Consider the following 24,673-nt stretch of genomic DNA (forward strand, 5'->3'; position numbering starts at 1 on the left):
GAAAGGGTGAACAGACCGACATGGATTTCACATCCACGCATTATTTTTAAAGAAGTATTAAAGCCAGCAACCAATTAATGAGTTTAGAAATACCAGAACAAGAGGTTCTGCAAGGGAGGAATTTTTAAAAAATTATGTATTTTTTTCTTTATCTTGTCATCTATGTACATTCTGAGATTGGAAATCCAAATCCCACAGTTTGACATTGAAAAAAACCTCCTTTAAATCTTCAATGAAATCTTTGGTATTTTAAAGAGCCCTACATTACTATGGAACAACAGAACAAAAGCAAGTATCATTCATTATCATTAATATCATTAATATGTCATTAAGTATAACAATCTGGGCTAATTAAAAAATATTGCTAACATAAGACCTCCTTAATTTCTACACTATTTGTAAACCAATGCAGTTAGTAGAGTAGCTGCTTCTGCTGCAGGTTGGAATTTTTTTTTTTGTTCTTAGCAGAGGGTAATCATTTATTTTTATTTAATAAAAAGATGTTGCTAAACAATAGTCTGACAAATATTTAAGGATATTATTGCTGGAAAACTGCCAAACTAGCACCACTTTAAACTGTCCTTCAGATATGGTATAGCTCGTGACTGAATTTGTCTTTTAAGATAGTATTATATAATTTGCTGAAAGTGACTGGCTTTGTTTCTGAAATCAGCATATGAAATATATCTATCTGTAACACTAAAAAAGAGTCTTCTGTTCACTCTGGGGTAACTCAGAAAACCTCTTCAGAAACCATGTGGTTTTTTCCTCCTGACTGCTGTCTGCTGAACCGTGAACATTCTGCCCATCAAATTACAGTGCTGTCTAATAAAGGGTTTAACTTTCTGCTCATCTGGCACTGCTTTTCAGCTACTGCTTTAAACCTCTGCATTTGCATTCTGCTAACGCTGATGCCATTACAGCCGCAAATAAATTAAGCTGATTTACTCCTTCTGAATTATGTTATGTTTATTGATGCTTGTATAATTTAATTTCACACAAATTCCATTAAAGATTATGCCCTCTATCACAAAATGCTTCCAGTGGGGAAATATAATCAGGTTATAATAGATTTGTGTGTTACATTAAGATGACAATAGTCTAGTAGGTCCACTGTAATAATAAAACAGAACACAAACAAGGGATAAAATCAATGTCACACAAGAATCGCTGCCTAGCTAACTGGCAGCTTCTATTACCACAGATTAAATAAAAACCTCACCACAGTTTTGAGGTTGCAGCAATTGTTTAATAGTTGCTGGTTTGGTTAAAGAAACTCCTTCATTTTTCTGTTTTAAGTAGTTGCTAGCAACGCACGTAATGAAAGCATTATTTAGACATTAAGTAGTGTTGCATAAAGCTGGAGAAAAAAAAAGAAAAAAAAAAGTTCCAAGAAAGTTCTTTTCATCATTCAAAAGCAAACCTAGATTTGGGAAATTCTTTCCAACAATTGCTGAGGGGAAAAAAGCTTCCTTTGCTTTTTGCTTCCTTTAAAAATTCCAGTGCCAAATCTGCTACAGTAATTAAATCTTAATTAAGCATGGGTACTACTCATTAAATTTTACAACGAACCAGTAAAGCCTTTAAGCTTTAAGCAATTCTTTTTGGGTGGAATATTTAACATTAAAAAATGAGAAGAGTGTTAATGAACATGCATCCTCTAGAAGACAACTGGCACTTTGTCTTCAGACTCACTTCAATCTATGTGTGCTGAAACTTATCAGTTGTTACAGTTGATACAGTGAATACTCAAACAATCTACTGTAAGAAAATGATGGTCAAATGATTTTTATAATCATTGTCAGGTAGTAATTACTTTCAGTAGCCCATCCTGAACAAAATCTGGATTACCGACCTTCATATCTCAGATCTCAGGCTTATTGTTGCCTTTCAGTTACTATTTATGGCTGAACTAAGCTGAAATGAATTCCTTTTTCTTGGATAAATCTAAGAAGTGGATCTCTTGATTTGTTTAGATGTGAAGTAGGGAAATTCAAGTTACTAAAGACTAAAAACAAATATTCATTGTTTTGCTTTTGCTTTCCTTTTTGCTTCTTTTTCCCAAAAGCAACACAGCACTGAGTCCAGACTGGTGACAAACTTTCAAAAAACACTAAAAACAAACAAACAACAACAACAACAAAACCCACAAACAAATGAGAAGGAAACCATAACTCAAAAACACCACACAACTAAAGATTTTAACTAATTGTTCATCCTCCAGTACTTTAACAAGAGAAAATGAGCACACAGATAAGAAGGTCAATCTACAAACTTAATTGGGTCAGTCAGTCATGTTCTTTATCCTGGAATCAAGTCCTTAGAAAGGTTTGCAGAAGGCCAGATGCTTTATGTCTATGGGAGATGCAAGTGATATTGGCAGAATTCAAACATCCTCCTCCATCCCACAGCTCACCCACAGATAGACAAGGGGTCATAAATCTCTTCCCAGACCAAGTACTCATATACTAAGGGAACACCACTGAACACTTTCTTCTCAACAAGTAGAGAGTTCTCAATTTTCTCTCTCATTTTACACTGTTTTTAATCTTATCTTTAAACAAATGTTTTTAAAACATTCAAAATACGCTTTTAGGAAAATTATGCCGTCGTATGTTTTATGTTGATGTCTATTTTTTACTTTTTTTGTTATGCAAATTAATGTGGTTTTCACTGTCAATTCCTGATGAATATATCTTCAAAGATGTAATTACTGTTTGCTGTGTTCTGGGTATTTACTCGTAATTTGCAGTCTCAATAATGAACAGCTTACTCTGAGATGATTTGGCAGAAGACAAAGTACACTGCACAGACAAGTTAACACAGAATCCTTGTGCTGAGGACTAGAAAAGTAAAGTCCTTTATGTTGTGAGGAACTTTAGAATCAGGAGAGAACAATATACATCTTCCCCTTTCATCATATCTGTTAAGAGATATCTACAAATGGAAGAACATTCCTAGCATCTCCAATTTCTTGACATCATCAGTGTTTCAAAGCTGTACAAACACCTCAATATTAAATGCAAAAAAATTATAAATGAGATACCTGTGAGTAAGAGTTTATAATATGACTCTGAATTTCATCCATTGTATCTGTTCCATAGGACACAGTACCCAGGTGGAGGCGCTTAAATATCATTTCATTCTGTGTGAGTGTCCCTGTAATAAAGAAGAAGTGCTTTACAAAGCAGCAAAAAAAGATACCTAGAAGGCTAGAAGAAAAATACAAAAAAAACAAACTTTTTTTTTTTTTTGGAAAGAGCAAATCATGAGTTAGCATCAGTTTCATTAATAAAAATGTCTATGAAGAAAGATCAGTGTTTAGTCATACGACCAATGAAGAAATCCCTGGTTCAATCTTCAAGCTGATTCTGCCAACAGAACTAAACATAGAAACTGATAAAAATATTTTCCCCAGTAAAAACACAGGAAATGCAGTATATGAATAGTGACTCTCAAGCACCAATGCAATTTTATACCATCAGAAATACTGAGGGGAAAAAAACTAAAACACAAACATACAAAAATCCAGCACCTTATGTACAAAATCAGATATGATGGCAAACAGGCATGCTCAATGTTATCTAGAACAAGTCATTAAAAACTAACATCACTTCCAAACTCGACTTATTTGGCCTCCAAGCAGAAGAGGCCAGAATGGATGAAATCAGTGTTCTCAGAACTCAATCCCCATTTGTGAGAAACTACACAAGTCACAGCTTGGCACTTTGCATCTACCTCAGCCAACACATCACACTGCTGCATTTGGAAAAGCTCTAACTGAGGACTGGAGGTTCAGGCTTCCATGATGAAGCCCATGAGGCAAAAAGGTCACTGCTGCCTGGCTTCCAATGGGATGCTTGAGGAAGATAAATCTGATAATGATCCTTCTTTAAAATTTGTTCTATCGCTACTCAAAGAAAGTGAAATTAATTAGCACAAAGCTTTGGGTGCTCCAGAAAAATAAACATGACTACATTCTAACGATAAAAACAAACATACTAGAGTGCCATTCTTGAAGCTTCTACAATATTTTTAACAGAGAGCATATGACAATTAGCTACAAATAAGAACTGCAGACATGTCTTCATCACAGTGTGCCTAAAGACACAGGAATAGAGAAGGCAAAAAGCACAATTTATGCTATAATTACTATATGGAAAAAAACTAAAAAACAGTTTGCTTAGTTAGCATCCAGTTTATGCATCTAATAGGGCTAGAATTAGTGATACTCAGAGATTCAGTGAGGTTGTAAAAGTCATGTCTTTTTCAGCTACACTTGATCTGTCTGCCATTCCTGCATTCTGGTAATACCTGTGTGGTTACCTTCATCCCATTTTTGCATCAACAGACTGCAGTATCAGAACACGTCTTACTGTATTACTATACTAGCATGAGGTTACCATTCCAAATATATTCTCTTTTCCGCCCTTATCATTAAAAACTGATACTTCACATTCACTTTTCCTTACACGTTGTTCAGAATTTCTTCCTATTGTCATGTCATTTGAATTTTGAAAAATATTTAAAGTAAGGTTTATCTGAAACGCATGCATTCTACACAAAACACATAACACTATAAAAATGCACTTGATCACAGAATCACAGAATCACTAAGGTTGGAAAAGACCTATAAGATCATCCAGTCCAACCATCCACCTATCACCAATGGTTCTCGCTAAACCATATCCCTCAACACAACATCCAAACGTTCCTTGAACACCTCCAGGGAAGGGGACTCCACCACCTCCCTGGACAGCCCATTCCAGTGCCTGACCATCCTTTCAGAGAAGAAGTATTTCCTAATATCCAGCCTGAATCTTCCCTGGCGAAGCTTGAAACCATTCCCTCTAGTCCTATCACCAGTTACACGAGAGAAGAGGCCGACCCCCAGCTTGCTACAGCCTCCCTTCAGGTAGTTATAGAGAGCAATAAGGTCTCCCCTGCTCCTCCTCTTCTCCAGACTGAACAATCCCAGCTCCCTCAGCCGCTCCTCATAAGGCCTGTGCTCCAGACCCCTCACCAGCTTTGTTGCCCTTCTTTGAACACGCTCCAGGGCCTCAATGTCTTTCTTGCAGTGAGGGGCCCAGAACTGGACACAGTACTCAAGGTGCGGCCTCACCAGAGCTGAGTACAGGGGAACAATTACTTCCCTACTCCTGCTGGTCACACTGCTTCTGATACAAGCCAGGATGCCATTGGCCTTCTTGGCCACCCAGGCACACTGCTGGCTCATGTTTAGCCGAGCGTCAACCAACACCCCCAGGTCCATTTCCTCTACACAGTCTTCTAGCCACTCCGCCCCAAGCCTGTAGCGTTGCTTGGGGTTGCTGTGGCTGAAGTGTAGGACCTGGCATTTGATCTTATTAAACCTCATTCCATTGGCTTCAGCCCAGCTATCCAGCCTGTCCAGATCCCTCTGTATGGCCTCGCTACCCCCAGGCAGATCGACACTTCCAGCCAACGTGCTGTCATCTGCAAACTTACTGAGGGTGCACTCAGTGCCCTCATCCAGGTCATCAATAAAAATATTGAAAAGGACAGGCCCCAGCACCGATCCCTGGGGAACACCACTCGTGACCGGTCGCCAGCTGCATTTAGCTCCATTGGCCACCACTCTCTGGGCCTGGCGCTCCAGCCAGTTCCTTACCCAGCCAAGAGTGTACCTGTCCAAGCCACGGACTGCCAGCTTCTGCAGGAGAATACTGTGGGAGACAGTGTCAAAGGCCTTGCTGAAGTCTAGGCAGACTACATCAACAGCCTTTCCCTCATCCACCAGGCGGGTCACTAGATCATAGAAGGAGATCAGATTGGTCAAGCAGAATATTCCCAGGTCTGGAAAATGGTCCATGAACACAAGGTTCTTGATCTCCAGAATTAGCAAGTCAGAAGCTTTAGATTACTTCTATACAAGGGATAAGACTATTTTGCTTTTATAGTAATCATGCAAAACCATGAGGAATTACTTTTTTGCTTTTACAAGTTCTATTTTTACTCAAAGAACTTCTGTTACTTTTGATTATATTTGTGATGTAATTGTGGACAAAATAAAACAATCTCCAGTTTGACATGCAAGTTTCTCCTTGCAAGCACAAGGAACTAAAATCTCAATTTAGAAAAAAAATCCATAACCAAAACAAAAAGCCCAAACATTCGCTTTGTTCAATAATGTTATTTGGAAATTTCTTGCAATAAAATCTGCATAATGTTTGCTACTTTCCAGGAAGGCTAAAATCTTCTCACTGCCCTTAGCGTTGCCAAGCCTTTGAATTAAAATAAACCCTCTCCAGGAGTCGTGAAACTAAATGCTACTCAAAAGCTGAGACAGCAGTCAAACCTGTTTCCCACTAGTTCTGTAACTGCTGCTTGGGAAAATTGAGAGGAAACAAAATTGGCCCTATGATTATTATATGGAGAGATTATTTCTTCTGACATCACTAAATCAGTTCAACTCCAAATCACACCTAGTGAGAGAACCGTAGATAGATGGAAGAATTTGTGTAATTCCCTCCCACCTCAGCAAGCAGAGGAGAAAAGCTTTTGAGCTGAAAAGCATGGATTTTTCTATCTTAAAAGAACTGCCAACCAATGATGGAGGTTCAGGAAAAACAGACGAGAGTCCACAACACATAAAGACATAAGCTTAAACACCAGCAACCCTGGTTTCATTTTTGAATCTTATGCATTACTTAAGATCAACATCCTTCCATTTTAGCAGCTACAGTGATAGGAAACATCTATGGCAGATGAAAGAAAGCTGCAAAAATATCTGTACCTGCTGTTCAAAATTCTAACCAGTAGAAAAAAAACCACAGAAACAATTACTTTTTGCTCATGGATTTTCAAGACTAGCCTTAGGCTTTCAACAATAGCCACGATAGATCTGAAGCTTTGTTAGACAAACATAGGAAGCAGCACTTATGAATGTACAAATCCCCCAAATTAAAAATAAAAATATTCCACTAATGAAAACGGAAGTTAAAAGTCTTCCTCTGCATGAAAATTAAGACTTCATTTCTACATTCTCCTAACGAACAGAACACCAGAAAGGACAAAAACATTCCCAGTTACACAATCAAAATATTTCATAATGCCAATCAGGCCTTACTACTTCAGAAGTTCTTAAATTTTAGTCTTCTGGAACCAAACTAATAAGCAGTACCTTGACAAAACAACACAACTTCTACTTTATCCACTAATATGTGAGCCCTTCAAACATCTAAAAGTAGATTTTCTTATATAGCCCAACGTAAGAATGAAAAAGGACACCAAAATAAGCCATCTTTCTAGTCTGCTCAAGGCGATAAAAGTATTTATGAGCAATATAAGAGCTTTCTATATTTAATAATGCTTTTTATTACCTATTTATTGACACCATGCTTTCAGGATACTGCTAATACAAAGAGTTATCAGGTAAACAAAGCTATTTTAGAAAAGCTTCCAGAAATTATGCTAATCATTGTATGACCTACTACTAAGGTAACAGGTTAATCAACTTTGCTCTGGAATGCTGTGAGTTATTTCACAAGGAAAAATCCTGACAAAAAGTTAGCATACAATTGCTAAAGAAAAATTTAGCACGTTCTTTAATGAAACCAACAGCTTATTATTTTTTTTTTTTTTTAGTCTAAAATTGTATCATTAAACACAGAGTAAAGCAGGCAAAGAGGAAATTAATTTCTAAGGAAAAAGTCCTGGAGGCATCATTCCCTGAGTGGCAACAGATGTGATTCACAACAGAGCAGTAGAGTATTTATTTATTTTTTTGGAGAAGTAAATGCAGATCACTCTGAACCTACATTGCTAGATGGTAATTGAGACTAATACCAACAGTCTAAAAAGGACAAAATAAAAGAGCAGGAGAATACGTACAACAGAACAATTAATAACTTTATCAGAAATTGAGAAAGTGAAGAACCTTCCACAAAATAAGTGCTCTACTTCAGCCATTTGCTTAAACAGATAAAATGTCAGTGTAAATTTGAACACTTCTTTAGAAACTTTAATAGAAATCCAGTTCAGACAAATACGCCTTCTATAAACCCTGGAAAAAATATGTTAAGAATACAAAAACTCATCTTCAAAACATCCACTGCTCACTCAACTGCCCCACTTGTGAACAGGCCATAAATGTAACCACCATAAAACCTCAAACCAAACCACAGGATAACCTGCAGTCCACTAAGAATGAGGGCAAAGAGCTGAGATTTGCTTATCCTGAGCAGAAGTTAACAGTACTTGTACCATTGATAAAGTCATAAATAGCAGTAGCTATTTCCTCTCTGCCTTTTGCCTCTTGTCTGTTAAATCACATACAAATTATAGCAATATTTCAGAGAATACATCCGTATTCATTGGATACACGATGGATTTTCAGTAAATGATTATGCCACAAAGTAAAGATTCCTTAGAATGATCTTGAGTGCATGTCTTGAAGCTTCCTACACTACACATTTTTTTTTAATTCCTCTCCCTGTGATAGCTTATGTTGAACAGAAAAACAGAAGCATACCTGAAGATCTTAATTTTCAGAAATAATTCATGAAATAATTACTCAAATAGTCCTTTACATCAGGCATATTTAATGAAAATTAACCAACTTCTAACTAGGTTTTCTCAGAAAATCAAGAATCCCATTGCTCTGTGCATCTGCTAAACTATTATATCTGGTAAGTGTCTCATTTGGTCCAAACACCCACTAAAATGCTAATTACTGAACGCGAATACAAGTGTGTGCACTAGTAAATAACTATGCTTGGAACACTGCACACATTTCTTATAGCTGAATAGAATCATAGAATGTTTGGGGTTGGAAGGGACCTTTAAGATCATCCAGTTCCAACCCTCCTGCTATAAGCAGGGATCCACTAATACCAGCTGAATAGTTGTTGTGAACGGCAGGAGGCTTCCCATCCCAAATCCTAAGCAACAAAAATGTTCAGAAATACTGTCAAATATCTTCATTTTTTTCTTTTTCTTTCAGACTTAGAATCTTTCTGTACGCTGGGGAAGATATCATGCCCAGCTACCCTTGGAAACACTGGAAAATAGCCCTCCCTATAGCTGCACCCCTCCCTACACACACACAACCCCATAACAGATGACTCCTTTCTGTCAAACTTATATGTGATTCAAGTCCAAACAACATGGCATTTTGGGTAATGGATGCTATAATTAAAATGTGAGTCCTAAAAAACCTGTTGTTTTAGTGGGTGTTTTTAGTAATGGCTTTGTTCTACATGAAGATAAAAACTCCCTAACAAAGGAATTAATGTATTGCTTTAATAGGCTGCACCCTGAGTTAAGTTTTAAAATTTATGAGTTCTCTGCAGCATTGTTCTTTAAACAATGGCATTGTCAAATGCAACCAGTGAGAAGATTAAAGTTCTCCCACCAGATTAAGTACAAATTATCTGTCCTCCTGTTTCAGCATCATTTGTTCATTTATCACATAACGTCTAGTATTTCTGGTCAGTGTCAATATGCTCTGCATCCTTGCAGTTAACAGATGTCTTCTCTCGTCGAATGAATTACTTTATGTTTCACGCACTGGTGGCCGCAGATGTGTCACTATAGCAACATCATTAATTTCAGATCTTACCGGAAACATGCACTCCAATCAAACCTAATTATACCACATTGCTTTCTTGTCCCACAATAAGGAAACTATAATGCAATTATTGGGATAGTTCATTTTCTATTCTACTGTGGCAAATGAGAGAGCCACTGTGATGGACGCTTCTTGTCAAAAAGCTTATTGATGAAGCACAAACCCAATTTACAATCATACAAAGGACTACCTTGCAATTATGTTAGTAAGGCAATGCTCCTTAGACTCAACAGCTAATTCTCAATCATTTCCAGTGAAGCTTGGACCAGAGTATAAGATGTGTGCAGACGGCTCTCTGGATTTCCTTTAAATATTGAGAAAATTTTCACTTGTTTATATCTAACTGGATGAGTCTTTTAGCCCTTTAAAATAGCACCCAGATGGATGGACAGATATAAAATTAGCTCTCTCCTCTCTGTTTTGAACAGGCAAGCATACAGAATCAACTGGAAATTCAAGAGAGAAGGCTCTGAAACCAGAACCAGCTCTCATGAACAGTGTATAATCATGCAATGGCAATTCTGGATTAATTTACAGAATCTGTCCATTACGTAGCAGCATGCTTTATGTTTATGATAAAATGCAGAGTAAGACCAAATATATTCGGGAAAGGAAAATGGAAAAAGCTATTAATATACTCAGGTAAAGTGCACGTTGGTGTCATGTTTGCCTACATTTAAAATGTTTAAAAATTGCAGGACATTTTAGACATTTTAGAGCAATGCTTTGCATCATGGTCTCAGGAAGAGCAGAAGTCTGCAAGGTCACAATTAGTTTTCTGAAGTTTGTCAGGTCTATGAGACTTCAGGCTTATTTTCACTTATAGAACGAATGTGACTGCAAGTGGCACGATGCAGCCTGAAAAAAGCAAAAAACAGCTGGAAAAAAGCAGGGCTGTTTCTCTTTTTATTTACAAGTCTACAAAATGTTTCCTTTCAAAATTCTATAAACGCAGCAGTATTTTTGCTTTAAATAATTCAGTTCCACTAAATTTTATGTTAATAGAAAATCTTTTCTTTTTTTAATAGGAGAGTAGTTATATTTTTAATTACTGTTGTATTAGGTTAAGTATATCAGATAAAGCTGCCACACCTTTTTTTTTTTTTTAAACTAGTTAGTAGGTATGTACAAAGCCTTGAGGAAAAGAACACAGTTTAGTGATCCTTGAGCTTCAGAATATAAACTGATTACCAGATAGAGTGACCACACAACTCCTTCATTGTGTATGACATGATTTCAGGACTGTGGAGTTGACTGAATAGTTAGTTTCTTAAAATTTTCAATGCAGACTAAATGTAAGCAGACAACTCTAATACACGAATCAGAGTTCTAGATTGAAACAGTAACTGCATTCTGTATCAGAAAAGCTGAACCTTGTTTTTGCTCAGAAAGTAGAATTCATTCACCCAAAGCACTATGAACTGCATTGTTTTGAGGGTTCATCCCTTTTTTTTGGGGGCCTTTTTTTTTTTTTTTTTCCCAAACATATGCTGTAAATTACATATTTCCAGACTATGATGAGACAGTGCTCCTAAAGTTACATAAATTATCACGATAAAGGGTGCAATTAAAATCAACAAGCAGTTTCAAACAGCGTAGAAATCATTAGCTAATTGAAATAAAACTTGCTAAAGGAATTGTTCACTTGCTTTGAAGAATTACCACATTGTAATTAAGAATACTTTTCTACATGTTAAGAAAGATGGCAGTTGTCTTTATCTTTTAAGAAATGGAAGAACAGCATTCAGCAGCATATATGGTTACATAGCTATCCATAAAAAAAGAAGAAAATATATTTTCAAGGATGCCTATATACATGTTTCATTTCAAAATAGGCACTAGAGGATGCATTCAGCAAGAGAGAGGGAATGTGGACTCATTTCAAGCAGAAAGATTTAAAATGGGTATTATGATTTCTGTATAACAGAAGGCAAACCTCTCCAGAAACTTTCTCACAATGATGAAGTAGATTTTATTTGAAATCACAGAAACACTCCTTCAGCTGTTTGAGAAACAACTCTCTCTTTCCAAAGGTAGCTCAACTCAGCTTCGTTAATAAACAATACATCTACCAGAACTGATTTGCTGAAGCTCAGTTAAAAAGAACAACAACAAAAAAAACCCAAACCAACCAAACAAAAAGCAAAACAACAATGTAGAAAAAATAAAACATTTGGTAAAGATCTTTCTATTTATTATGATATTTTCCAAAATAAACTTTAGGAATTTCTCAATATTTCTAAGGCTTAAGAGCATGGTAAGACTGTAACAAATTCTAGTCACAGCAGTATAGAAGGTAGAACAAACTCTTACTTCTGATCCCAGGAGGGACTGGGTTTTTCAGTATACTAGGTCAGGTGTAGTAATACACTATAGTTAAGAAGATGAAATCATACAGCAGCTCTAGAATTGGCCTTTGTAAAACATGCAGCATCCAATTTCATGGGAATAACTAGTGTAATTTAAGATTATCAATTTATGAAATGAATTTTGGAAATGACTTGCCCTCTTGAAGGCCGTTATCAATTGCAACTACCATACAATACTGCAATAGAAATAAGACACAGAATAAAATAGCATCCTGTGTGTTAATTCAGCCTTTTCAAAGTAGGAGACCTGTTAATTTATGGTACTCTTAATAATGCCTTCAAACATCCTGTTACTGCAGCCAGAGTTTTCCCAACAGAATAAGACAGAGAAGTACCAAATACAGACTTTCATATGTAAGTAAGAGCCTAACTAAGCTAATGGGCACTGGTACAACAAAACCCTCAAGCACATGCTTAACATCTTACTGAAAAACCAAAAATCAGCACTCTAAATCCACTCTTACGTTAACATAACAGATAAAGAATAAAGCTTAGAAATTCTATAAAAGCCATCATATTTCAGAATTGGAACCTGATATACCTGTTTTATCCGTTAGCAAATAAACTAATCGTCCCAGCTCTTCTGGTATGGTGCTAGTTCGAACAACCGTTCCAGGAATATTGTCATCTTTCATAATCATCCATCCATAGGCTGCTTTACCCATGTCCAAGTTCACACGTAAACTGCAAAGGAAACGTATACCATAATCAGTGTGAATATTAGGCAAAGTGAAATTTTAAACCATAAAAACAATACTCAAAGCTGTTTTTAGAGTTGTTGATAAAAAGGTCTTAAAAGTACATGCAGCAAACATTTTGGAACATCATTGTTATCTGTTTGTAGAATACACAGTACGTTAGAAACTCATGTTGCATTGCAATGTAAAACAAGTTGATAATATGCCTTCTAAATGAGACAGCATGCAACTCTTTTTGGAGATTATTATATTTATACTACTACAGTTACACACATGAGAGTGTTATACACTTTATCGACAGGATCAGATTCAAGTTGGTCAAAACTGAACAAACTTGTAAAAATGTAAAACGTCAAAATAAAAAATCCATTGTTACGTCTCTTCGAGTCTGTTTTTAAATGACTGGTTTTTCTTTAGGAAAGTACAGATATATTTGTCAACTTTTTCTCACTGCAACTAATCAGCAGTTTCTCTGTCCTTGCCAAAACATAATTACAGAGGCTCTCAATTGCAAAATGAGAATAGTGCCCAAGCAGCGAAATCTACCTTCCTGTGACAGCATGTGTGCCAGAGTTGCTACTGCCAGCAGTAAAAAGGAGCCTTTGAGCAGCTCTGTACTAGAAATTTTAGTTTGTGGCAAATTTTGGTAATTTCAGTAGTACAGAATCACAAGAATTTTTTTTTTTTCACTTTGTCCTGTACCTGCATGACTTTTTTAATACTTTCATGTCTGTGAAGCACAAGAATTAATTGCCCTGGTCCCTAAGTCATTATATACAAGTCTTCACTCATGCTGGTCAGAGACAAATAACATTGCTCTTGCCCCAAATTAAGTTTTTTAACTCAAAACCAGGTCATAGAATCATAGAGTCACAAAATGGCCTGGGTTGAAAAGGACCACGATGCTCATCCAGTTCCAACCCCCTGCTACGTGCAGGGTCACCAACCAGCAGCCCAGGCTGCCCAGAGCCACATCCAGCCTGGCCTTGAATGCCTGCAGGGATGGGGCATCCACAGCCTCCTTGGGCAACCTGTTCCAGTGCCTCACCACCCTCTGGTTGAAAAACTTCCTCCTCATATCCAACCTAAACCTCCCCTGTCTCAGTTTAAAACCATTCCCCCTTGTCCTATCACTATCCACCCTCATAAACGGACGTACCCCCTCCTGTTTTTAAGCTCCCTTGCAGTACTGGAAGGTCACAATGAAGTCTCTCAAGGAGCCTTCTCTTCTCCAAGCTGAACAAGCCCAGTTCCCTCAACCTTTCCTCGCAGGAGAGCTGCTCCAGCCCTCTGACCATCTCAGTGCCCTCCTCTGGACCTGCTCCAAGAGCTCCACGTCCTTCCTGTGCTGGGGGCCCCAGGCCTGGATGCAGTGCTGCAGATGGGGCCTCACAAGAGCCGAGCAGAGGGGGACAATCACCTCCCTCTCCCTGCTGGCCACCCCTTTTTTCATGCAGCCCAGCACACAGTTGGCCTTCCGGGCTGCAAGCGCACACTGCTGGCTCATGTCCAGCTTCTTGTCCACCAGGACCCCCAAGTCCTTCTCCGCAGGGCTGCTCTCAAGGAGATCTTCCCCCAGTCTGTATAAATACCTGGGTTTGCCCCGACCCAAGTGCAGCACCCTGCACTTGGCCTTGTTGAACCTCACTAAGTCCACATGGGCCCACTTCTCCGTTCTGACATTTACTTCCCTATTATTCACCAAAATCATGCTACCACACCAGGAAGAAGACCAAGGAACAGGCACACATTGCTTTCTGTTGACTATACCAGAAATACAGAAAAGACAGATAAATAGTGGCAATACAAACAACCTGTGGGCAATCTGCCAAAGGTACAGAGCAGAGTCCCAAGTTTAATATCAGGTGTACAATAACATGACTCTTACAATTGTCCAAAGGTATTTCAAGGACAAAATGCTGCTAATGGACATCAGACCTTTTTTTTTTAATAAAAATATTAACAGTAATAAAAAAATGGGTTTGTTATACAGCATAACCAAAACTGCAGCTACAGTTTTCATCTCTCCTCTTGCAATTGCAGTGACAGAGTGATTGTGAATTACCTGAGGTAACAGTAGAGATAAAAATCTGATTAAGAGAAATGTATATAACAAGAATTGTGGAAATACCCAGTTCATCCCTCCCTTGATCCATATCCCTCTCCTTGAATCCCAAACATCCATATCCCTCTCCTCGAATTTGTACGGCAGAATAAAATGCATGTTGCAATAGAAGGAAGCCTTTTTGATAAAATATTATTGACCATTAAAGAAGTAAATACCATCTTGAATTACCTCTTACTAGGACACTAAAATCAGCCAACAGCAGGAAAATGTGCCTCTACTTGGTAAAGTATCCCAATTACTTCTGGAATAGCACATCTAAGTTCAGACACAAATATATTAAAAAAATCAAGACAGACAACAGGAAGAGGACTCTATGAAATTCTTTTTAATGAAAATGTTATAGTATAACAATACTGAAAGCCACTGCTTTACCTTTCCTTAGTCAATACAGAGCCAGCAACAAGCTACCTGCATTTGTCATACGTATGTTTTGTCAACTTACAGACTCAGACAGAGAATACAAACCACTGTCACCAGGCTCCACAGTGAGACATGTAACAGTCAACAAAAGAAATGACAGAAGATTTACTCCTGTTAGGGACAAGAATCTGCTCATTTGTCAAGTACAAAGGGCAATCTCTAACTCAAGAAGAAAAACAAGAACATACTTTAACAATGTCTAGACATTTGCTCTAGCATGTATTCTATGTGAAGTATGAAAGCTCTCATCATCCTGGGTCAAAGAGATCGTTGGTCTATAAAGATTTCTTGCCTGGCTTACCAAGATAGTTATTGTGTAATGAGAGCTCTATTTAAGAGTGGCAACCTCAGGCACAAGGCACACAGAGGGAAATCCATATGGCTGCTCTGCCAGTGGAGACCTCACTGCTTAAATGAAATCAAATCACAGAAGTCTCTCAAAGCTTAACAGTGCAGTTCATATCTTCATTTGCCTTTTTATAAGCAGGTGTGTTGCCTGATTTTGACGTTCTGAATGCACTGTGTATGATTTTAATAATAATTTATCAAATGTAATTTGAAGGTAAGGAAAAAAAAAACAAAAACGAGACACCTTCTCTTCATAAGAAGTGATGAAAAATCCGCAATTCAAAGCCTGGAAACATTTTAGGAATTATCCTATCTTTCTAGCATGCATTGTAAGTGGAACAGAGTGAAGCCCCTTTGTGCTGCAAATGCCTAAATAGCAACTGGCATCACTGGTCTCGAGAGACCAGTGATATCTGCACAGTCTTCCATAGCAGCATGAACATACACTTTCCCCCTGAGCTTGCTAAGTGATAAATTTACTAGATAGCATAGGCAAATCTTGTAAACTTGGAGAATGTATTTCAAGCAGTGATTTTATTTAAAATCAAGTAATTAAATCATCTGAGTGATACTCAAGGAACTTAGAAACTGCCTTAATGAATCTCCAATTGGCTAGAGCCAATTTAAAAAAAAAAAGCTTATTGAGAAATGTGGGACACTCCAAGAAATTCCAGAACATCTGGGAAAAAAAAAAAAAAGTGAATAGCTGGATGTAAACCTAAAGAGGTATATTATGTATTGAACAGTCTGTCAAAGACTTGGTTTCTATACTCTGTTCCCTGTAAATTAAGAAATTCAAACTTTATATGGAAGTAAATTTTAGGGAGCCTCTCTACACTATGCTCCCTCCATACAGAAAAAAGAAACGTAAGTACAAAGGAAACATCAAAATATATTGTAAATATACTGTTTTTTTAAGGGCAAAGCATTTCTTGAGATTTGAGTGTTGAAAACATCCTGTGCATAATTGTTCTATTTTATAACCCATGAAGAGCTAGGCTAAGCTCTACGTATTGATTTACTACTTTTTCTCCATTTTACTTAATTCCTTGCAGGCTACTGAATGCACACCTTGTCTTCCCAATTTTATTTATGACATTGCTTTTATGTTTATACTTCTAAAGTCTGACATGCTCCATCACCCACCACTCTACAGTCATATTCAGAATGCAGCATGGACAACCAGCTGATCCCTGGAGGATAAAAAATGTTCCTCTTTCCATTAATTATAGGAGAGGATGTACAGAGATCAGTTAAATTCTGCTAACAGTTAGTCATTCCCTACTGGTGATCTGCACCAAACTTGTCTGGAGATGTAAACTTATTTTTACTGCATAGCTGGATTTTCCTTATCCCGCAAACCAAAAAAAAACCAAAATCAAAGAAGTTCCATATTCAGAAAACCATCAATCAACAGATCTCATGCATGAATGCAGATATGCTTTGCCTTTGCCAGTCAATCCTACCCTCCCACTCAATTCCTTTACCTGTACAGCAAAGTTCATTATTCACCCCATATAACTATTTTAGAAATAATGAGAGGACACAACACCTGGTGCTCCAGCTTCATTAGTCTTGCAATTTTAATTGCCAAGAGTTTACACTTCAAACACAGTCCTAAGAATAAGTTATTTTCATGCCTAGCTCCCAGAGGAAAGTAAGAAATGTAATAATATCTGAACATCATAAGGACTGGAGTTGTTAAATTTGCTGACAGTCTAAGAAACAGCTGTGTATATACACAATCTGAGCTGAAGAAAAATTGGTATAGGAATGGATAAACATAAAGTGGAAAAAAGTACTCTCTGTTGGATACTTGTCTCATCTTCTATGGTGGTATTTCTGCATTGCTTATTAGCTTCCACATATAATTGAAAAACTGGATTAGGCCTATCCTAGAAATTATTTTTGCATAAGAACTATTCTGTAAGTCCATTAGGACACGCAAATTGCTTTCCTAAGAATTCAAAATGAAAAAAAAGTTACTTTTTGAGTGGCACATAATGATTTACCACTATAGAGTCAAATTTACTCACAGTGTATGCTCTTAGAATCATAGAATCGTTTGAGGGACCTTCAAAGGTCATCTAGTCCTGCAATTCCCCTGCAATGAACTGGGACATCTACAGGTACATCAGGTTACTCTGAGCCTCATCCAGCCTGATCTTGAATGTCTCCAAGGATGGGGCATCCACCACCTCTCTGGGCAACCTGTTCCAGTGCCTCACTATCCTGATCATAAAAAAAAAAAGCTTTCCTTATGTCCAGTTTAAATCTCCCCTGCTCTAGTTTGAAATCATTTCTCCTTGTCCTGTCACAGCAGTCCCTGCTAAAGAGTCCATCCCCTTTCTTCTTATAATTCCACTTTAGATATTGAAAGGTTACTATAATGCTTCCCCAGAGCCTTCTCTTCTCCAGGCTGAACAGCCCCAGCTCTCCCAGCCTTACAGGGGAGGTGTTTCATCCCTTGGCTCATTTCTGTGGCCATCCTCTGGATGCGTTCTGAAATGTCCACATCTGTCCTGTACTGAGGATTCCACATCTGGACACAGTACTCAAGGTGAGTTGCTGGATGCAGCGCTGTTGCATCCAGTAACAAAGATATCTCTCTTAATAATTTTAAGCAGTTTGGACTTTTATTTATTATGGAATTTATTACTTTTATTTATTACAGAAGAATACAGTGAAAAACAAGTGATCATTCATACTCAGTTTTCCCTTGCTGTCTTTGACGATTAAGAGTATCTTTAAGTAATAAGTACACCTCTCCCATCACTTGAATGTAGCTCGTTTAGCCTCTACACATGGATCATTTGCTTAATATTAAATAATCAAAGGATGGCAATGACAACACAACCCAAACAACATCACGATGCAAACAGAAAGGGAATTATGACAATGATAGTGCTTGGAAAAATATCACAACATTGAAACATGGATGTGTAAATAAAACCAGGAGCCAGTCACAGAATCATATGATCAGTTAAGTTGGAAAGAAAGACCACTAAGATGATCTAGTCCAACCTTAAACTCATCACTCAGTGACACATCCACACTTTTCTTGACAACCTCCAGGGATCACAGAATCACAGAATCACAGAATGACCTGGGTTGGAGGGGACCTCAAGGATCATGTAGTTCCAACCCCCCTGCCTAGCAGGGCCACCAAACATACACCTTTACTAGATCAGGTTGCCCAGAGCCTCGTCCAACCTGGTCTTGAACACCTCCAAGGATGGGGCATCCACAACATCCCTGGGCAGCCTGTTCCAGGACCTAACCACCCTCCTAGTAAAAAACTTCCCCCTAACATCCAACCTAAATCTTCCCTCTTTTAACTTAAAACCATTTCCCCGTGTCCTGCTATTATCAGCCCTTATGAAGAGTTTACTCCCCTCCTGGGAGTAAGTTCCCTTCAGATATTGAAAGGCTGCAATGAGGTCGCCCCGCAACCTTCTCTTCTCCAGGCTGAACAAACCCAACTCCCTCAGCCTGTCCTCATAGGGGAGGTGCTCCAGCCCCCTGATCATCTTCGTGGCCCTCCTCTGGACCCTTTCCAAAATCTCCATGTCTTTTTTGTACTGAGGGCTCCACACCTGAACACAGTACTCCAGATGGGGCCTCACAAGAGCAGAGTAGAGAGGGACAATCACCTCCCTATCCCTGCTGACCACCCCTCTCCTGATGGAGCCCAGGATCCCATTTGCTTTCCGGGCTGCCAGAGCGCACTGCTGGCTCATGTTAAGTTTCTCATCTATCAGGACCCCTAGGTCTTTCTCTGCCGAGCTGCTCTCAAGGACAACTCCCCCCAGCCTGTACAGGTGCCTGGGGTTCTTCCGGCCCAAGTGCAAAACCTTGCACTTTGCCTTATTGAACCTCATTAGGTTCACCCGAGCCCAGCTTTCAAGCCTGTCAAGGTCCCTCTGAATGGCCTCCATTCCCTCCACCGTATCGACTGCACCACTCAGCTTGGTGTCATCAGCAAACTTGCTGAGGGTGCACTCCATTCCCTCATCGATGTCATTAATAAAGATGTTAAAGAGCACCGGTCCCAAGACAGACCCTTGAGGGACACCGCTCGTTACCGGCCTCCACCTGGACATAGAGCCATTGACCACCACCCTCTGTCTGCGGCCTTTCAACCAATTGCTTATCCATCTAGTTGTCCACCCGTCAAATCCACTTCCCTCCAGTTTGGAGATGAGGATGTGATGGGGGACCATGTCAAAGGCCTTGCTCAGGTCCAGGTAAATGACATCAGTTGCCTTCCCTTCGTCCACCAATGCCGTCACTCCATCATAGAAGGCCACAAGATTAGTTAAGCATGACCTTCCCCTGGTGAAGCCATGCTGGCTATCTAGGATCACGTGCTCGTTCTTTATGTGATCAAGCATATTGTCCAGGAGGATCTGTTCCATAATCTTCCCAGGCACGGAGGTGAGACTCACCGGCCTGTAGTTACCCGGGTCCTCCCTGCTCCCCTTCTTGTAAATGGGAGTGACGTGACCCTTCCTCCAATCGTCCGGGACCTCACCTGACAGCCACGACTTCTCAAATATGATGGAGAGCGGCTCAGCAACCACCTCAGCCAGCTCCTTCAGGACCCTGGGATGCACGCCATCTGGCCCCATAGACTTATACTCATTCAGTCTAAGGAGGCACTCTCGGACTTGCTCAACCCTTACAGTGGGGAGGGATTTACCTCCTTGGTCCCCACATAGAGGTATGGGGGTGCAAGACTTAGGGACGTGAAAAAGACTAGAATCCTGGCCACCAGTGAAGACCGAGGTGAAGAACTCATTCAGCACCTCAGCTTTCTCTTCATCTGTTGAAGCCATTTCTCCTTTTAAATTTACCAAAGTAGGTACGCCCGTTTTGGCCTGTCTCTTCTGGCCAATGTACCTGTAGAAGGTTTTCTTATTGTTTTTCACGTCCCTGGCCAAGTTCAGTTCTGCCTGCGCCTTGGCTTTCCTGATCCCACGTCTGCAAGTCCGGACGGCATCCCTGTATTCTTCCCAGGTGACACAGCCTTGTTTCCAGAGCTTGTACACCCCTTTCTTCACCCTCAGTTCTCTTAGCAGGTCCTTGCTGAGCCATGCCGGTTTTCTACCTCTCCTGCCCACTTTCTTAATCAGGGGAATGGAGACCTCTTGTGCTGCCAGGAGGGCATCCTTGAAGAGCAGCCAGCTCTCCTCAACGTCCTTATCTTTGAGGGCAGCGCGCCAGGGGATCTTGGCCAGCATTCCATTGAGTAGCTTGAAGTCTGCTCTTCTAAAGTTCAGCGTCCTGGTCCTGCTCTTTACCAGGCCCACATCGCTTGAGATCACAAACTCAACCAGGGCATGATCGCTGGAGCCTAGGCATCCTCCAACCTTGACGCCTTTGATGATCTCCTCAGCGTTGGTGAGCAGCAGGTCCAGCAACGCTTGACCTCTGGTCGGTCTGTCCAATACCTGAACCAGAAAGCTATCATCAATGGATTCCAAGAGCCTTCTGGAGCTCTTGCAGCTCGCCGTGTGGTTTTTCCAACAAATGTCCGGATGGTTGAAGTCCCCCACCAGGACAAGAGCCCGTGAGGCAGACGCCTCACGCATCTGGAGCAAGAAAGCCTCATCAGCAGCCTCCCCTTGGTCAGGTGGCCTGTAGTATACCCCTAATACCAGCTGACCTTTATTAGTCCCATCTCTAATCCTAACCCACAGGCTCTCAACCTGTTCTTGACTGTTTCTCATGGGGAGCTCCTCACAGTTTATCCAATCTCTGACATAGAGAGCAACTCCCCCACCCTATACTACCTCCTTGGGCAACTTCTTCCAATATCTCACTACTCTTTCAGAGAATAAATTTTCCCTAATAACCAACCTGAAACTGAAAAAGCCATGGCAAAATTTGAAGCCATTATTTTTTGTCCTACTGCTAGGTACTTGGGAGAAGAGGCTGACCCTCGCCTTGCTACAACCTCCTCTCAAGTAGTCATAGAGAGTCTTCCCTAAGCCTCTTCACCAGAATAAACAACCCCAGTTCCCTCAGCCTTTCCTCTTTAAAACTTGTACTGCAGGTCCCCCATTGGCTCCACTGCCCTTGTCTGGACTTACTCCAGAGGGCCCAACACTGAATGCAGTATTTGAGATGTGGCCTCTCAAGTGCAGAGCAGACAATTGTCCCCACAGAGGGACAATCACCTCCCTAGTGCTGCTACATTATTTCTGATACAAGCCAGGATGCCATTGGCTTTCTTGCCCACCTGGGCACACTGCTGGCTCATGTTCAGCTGGCTGTCAACTAACACCCACAGATCCTTTTCCTCTGTGCAGCTTTCCAGTCACTTTGTCCCAAGCCTCTCGTAATGCGTGGGGTTTTTGCAACCAAAATGCAGGACTTGGCACTTGATCTTGTTAAAGCTCACACAATTGGCCTCAGCCCATCAATCCAGCCTGTCCACATCCCTTGGTAGGGCTTTCCTATCCTCAGGCAGATGGACAGTTTCTCCCAACTTGGTTTCATTGGCAAACTTACCCAGGGTGCACTTAATCCCCTTGTCCAGATCATCAGTAAAGATAAGTCAACATAATAATAATAATAGAGTCAGCCCCAATGCTGACCCCTGAGGAACACCACCATGTGTCTGGTTGCCAGCTGGACTGGTCAAAGGAAACTGAAAGGAAATGGAAAGTCCACAAACACAAGCAGATTTGCTGGAAACTTTTCTGCATCATCACAACAAAACCAGCTGCTCTTAAGACAGAAAGGTACTATAAAATACAAGTCCTTAAGACTCTTGCTGAGTATCAAACTGGTCAAACATGACATTTTGTTTCACATACAAAAAGAAATGTGGGCAAAAGTCAGACAACTCAGGTAAGCTCAGGTTCAGAATCTAATGAAATTCTATCTTTTTTTTTAATCTGTCATACTACATGGGTTTAAATATTTTGTGTAAATCCCAGGGAATAGGTATGAAATTTAAGAGACAGCTGCTAACTGTGGGTAGTCACTGGACCGATGTGTCTAAAAGTTCCAGAGAACATCTCAAAATTAATAGACACCTTAATCTGAACGCTGGGAATTTTAACAGAAGACAGTATTCCCATTTTGCAAAGGCAATACTCACTCAGAACAAAATAAAAATAAAAATAAGATCATTTCAGAGTCAAGTGTTTTAACTACTCTATCCACAGTGGACATGATTACACAGATGGATATTATTTCCTGTTCCAGTTTATCTGCAATTTGAATATACAGTACTCATGCTTAATGAATTAATTAATTCATGGCAAGTCTCTATTTGGTTACACCTGTTAAAAGTCTTGCCATTGCAAAAGTGCATTCAATCTAAAGTAATCATAGCTGTAGTAAAAATAAAGCCAGTATTAGAGAAATTGAACAGTGCTAAGGCAGTAAAGAAATCAAATTCTAAAATACACCAAGCACTTCATTCAAATGCATGTTTCCTAAAACCACATTCTCAAATATACCAAGATTGTATCCTTATTAATACATTTATGCTAGCAAAGGATTAGATATCCTGATTACTCCAGCAAGATGAACATTATACAAAAAGAATACAACAGTATTGTTTTCTGGATAGCGATACCTCAAGAATCAGCAGATTTGTTGGCACCTTCTCCTTCAGCTTCCTGATAAGATCAATTTCCTTCACAATGAGCAGTGAGTATAAATTTCAGCAAAGCCACATTCAGTGAAATTAGACATCTATGTTTTTCTTTCATTCTTATACATACCTGATGGGGATGATATAGGAAAACAGGAGGAGGAACCGGAAAAGGTTGCGATACCATGGGCCTACAAATCCTTGCAAGGTTACCATAACAACTGATAATGCAACTAAAGCCAAAAACAGTGCCTTGGTCAGTTGATTCAACTCCAGGTCCAGCAAGCCAACCTAAAGGAAGAAGTAAAAATCAGGTAAGTCATGAGCGTTGCTTTTTCTCATTGATTCTTTTGCAGTGCAAACAGCTAGCTATTACCGGCTGGTTTTCTTTTGCACCAGCTAAAAAACCACACACTTGTAACATACATTTTGATAACTGAATTGATTGTTGTTCCCATGCTTGCATCTAATAGATGCCACATGGCTCCAGGACAGTAACAACACCCAGAATCGGTGTGAACCATCTCAGGCCATTTGAATGTCTTCATATTCAACATATACTTCCCCCTATCCTCTGACCCAGGAGAGGAACAGAGGAGGGGAAGAAAAGATGATGAAGAACAAATGAACAGAAACAATTTTCTTCTGTCATGTATGCAGCAAAAATCCTAGCAGCACATTTTATTGTTGTAGGGTGGCCACTGCTTGTTTACTGCTGGAAGATAAAAACATGGTAGAATCAAGAATAAATGGACAAATACAGCTGAGCTCATATAATGAGCATACTGTAACTTGTAGCTATATTCCCATACCAGTCTGCAAATCCAAACCCATCTCATCAAAACTATTTTTGATTACATTCTGAATAACTGAATGTTTTGCAAGTCAAAAATGGCACGACCATTTTCAAACCAAAATAGCAAAACAGAACTTCAAATTTTTCCTGAGTAAAAAGATATTTAATTTAGAAATACTGTAGTGAAAACACTGAGTTGCTATATTTCATCCGCTGTTTCCCATGAAAAAGTATTTCAAACTATGCAACTAAGACTCTCACCATTTCAATAATGTACACTGTAAGGTAAGTATTTATACTCCACTATTTGAGAAGTTCTCGCAGTCAGTAAAATATGTGGGAAAATTATGTCAAGAGCTTCCTAGGCCCTGTCACAGATGCCCTTTTATCTCCAAGTCCCGCCAGTAAGACCAGTAAAACATAACACTTCCTTAGATAACAAACCATTTCAATGTAGTTCTTAAAAATGTCAGCAATCTTGCTTATACATGGGCGGTCCCTTCCCTAGAGAACCAGGCAGCTGAAGACCACAGCGGCTGATTTATCAGCTGCATTTAGAAAGCAGCACAACGAGGACAAATATCTTGCAATTTCCGCTGCTTCAACTACGACATAGTTTATGCTTGAATTATTGAGAAAAATAGGTTTTTGGATTAAAATGAAGAAAAATTAAGCCAGGGAAGTAGAGCATG

At 39.4% G+C, this 24,673-nt stretch overlaps 1 protein-coding gene across 6 annotated transcripts in view; it reads right to left on the reverse strand.

The window, feature by feature from the left end:
- The window catches only part of ATP9B (ATPase phospholipid transporting 9B), a 166,254-nt gene that overhangs the window by 30,399 nt on the left and 111,182 nt on the right, over positions 1-24,673 (reverse strand). For all 6 annotated transcript variants that reach the window (XM_090136847.1, XM_031609948.2, XM_031609940.2 and 3 more), the window contains 3 exons: positions 23,316-23,476; positions 12,521-12,663; positions 3,047-3,159 (listed from right to left, as the gene is read on the reverse strand). In XM_090136847.1, the coding sequence (XP_089992973.1) occupies positions 3,047-3,159; positions 12,521-12,663; positions 23,316-23,476 (417 nt within the window). The remainder of the gene's footprint in view (positions 1-3,046; positions 3,160-12,520; positions 12,664-23,315; positions 23,477-24,673) is intronic.

This window comes from Phasianus colchicus, chromosome 3 (genome assembly GCF_987193195.1).
Source record: "Phasianus colchicus chromosome 3, bPhaCol1.hap1.1, whole genome shotgun sequence".
Lineage (NCBI taxonomy): Eukaryota > Metazoa > Chordata > Aves > Galliformes > Phasianidae > Phasianus > Phasianus colchicus.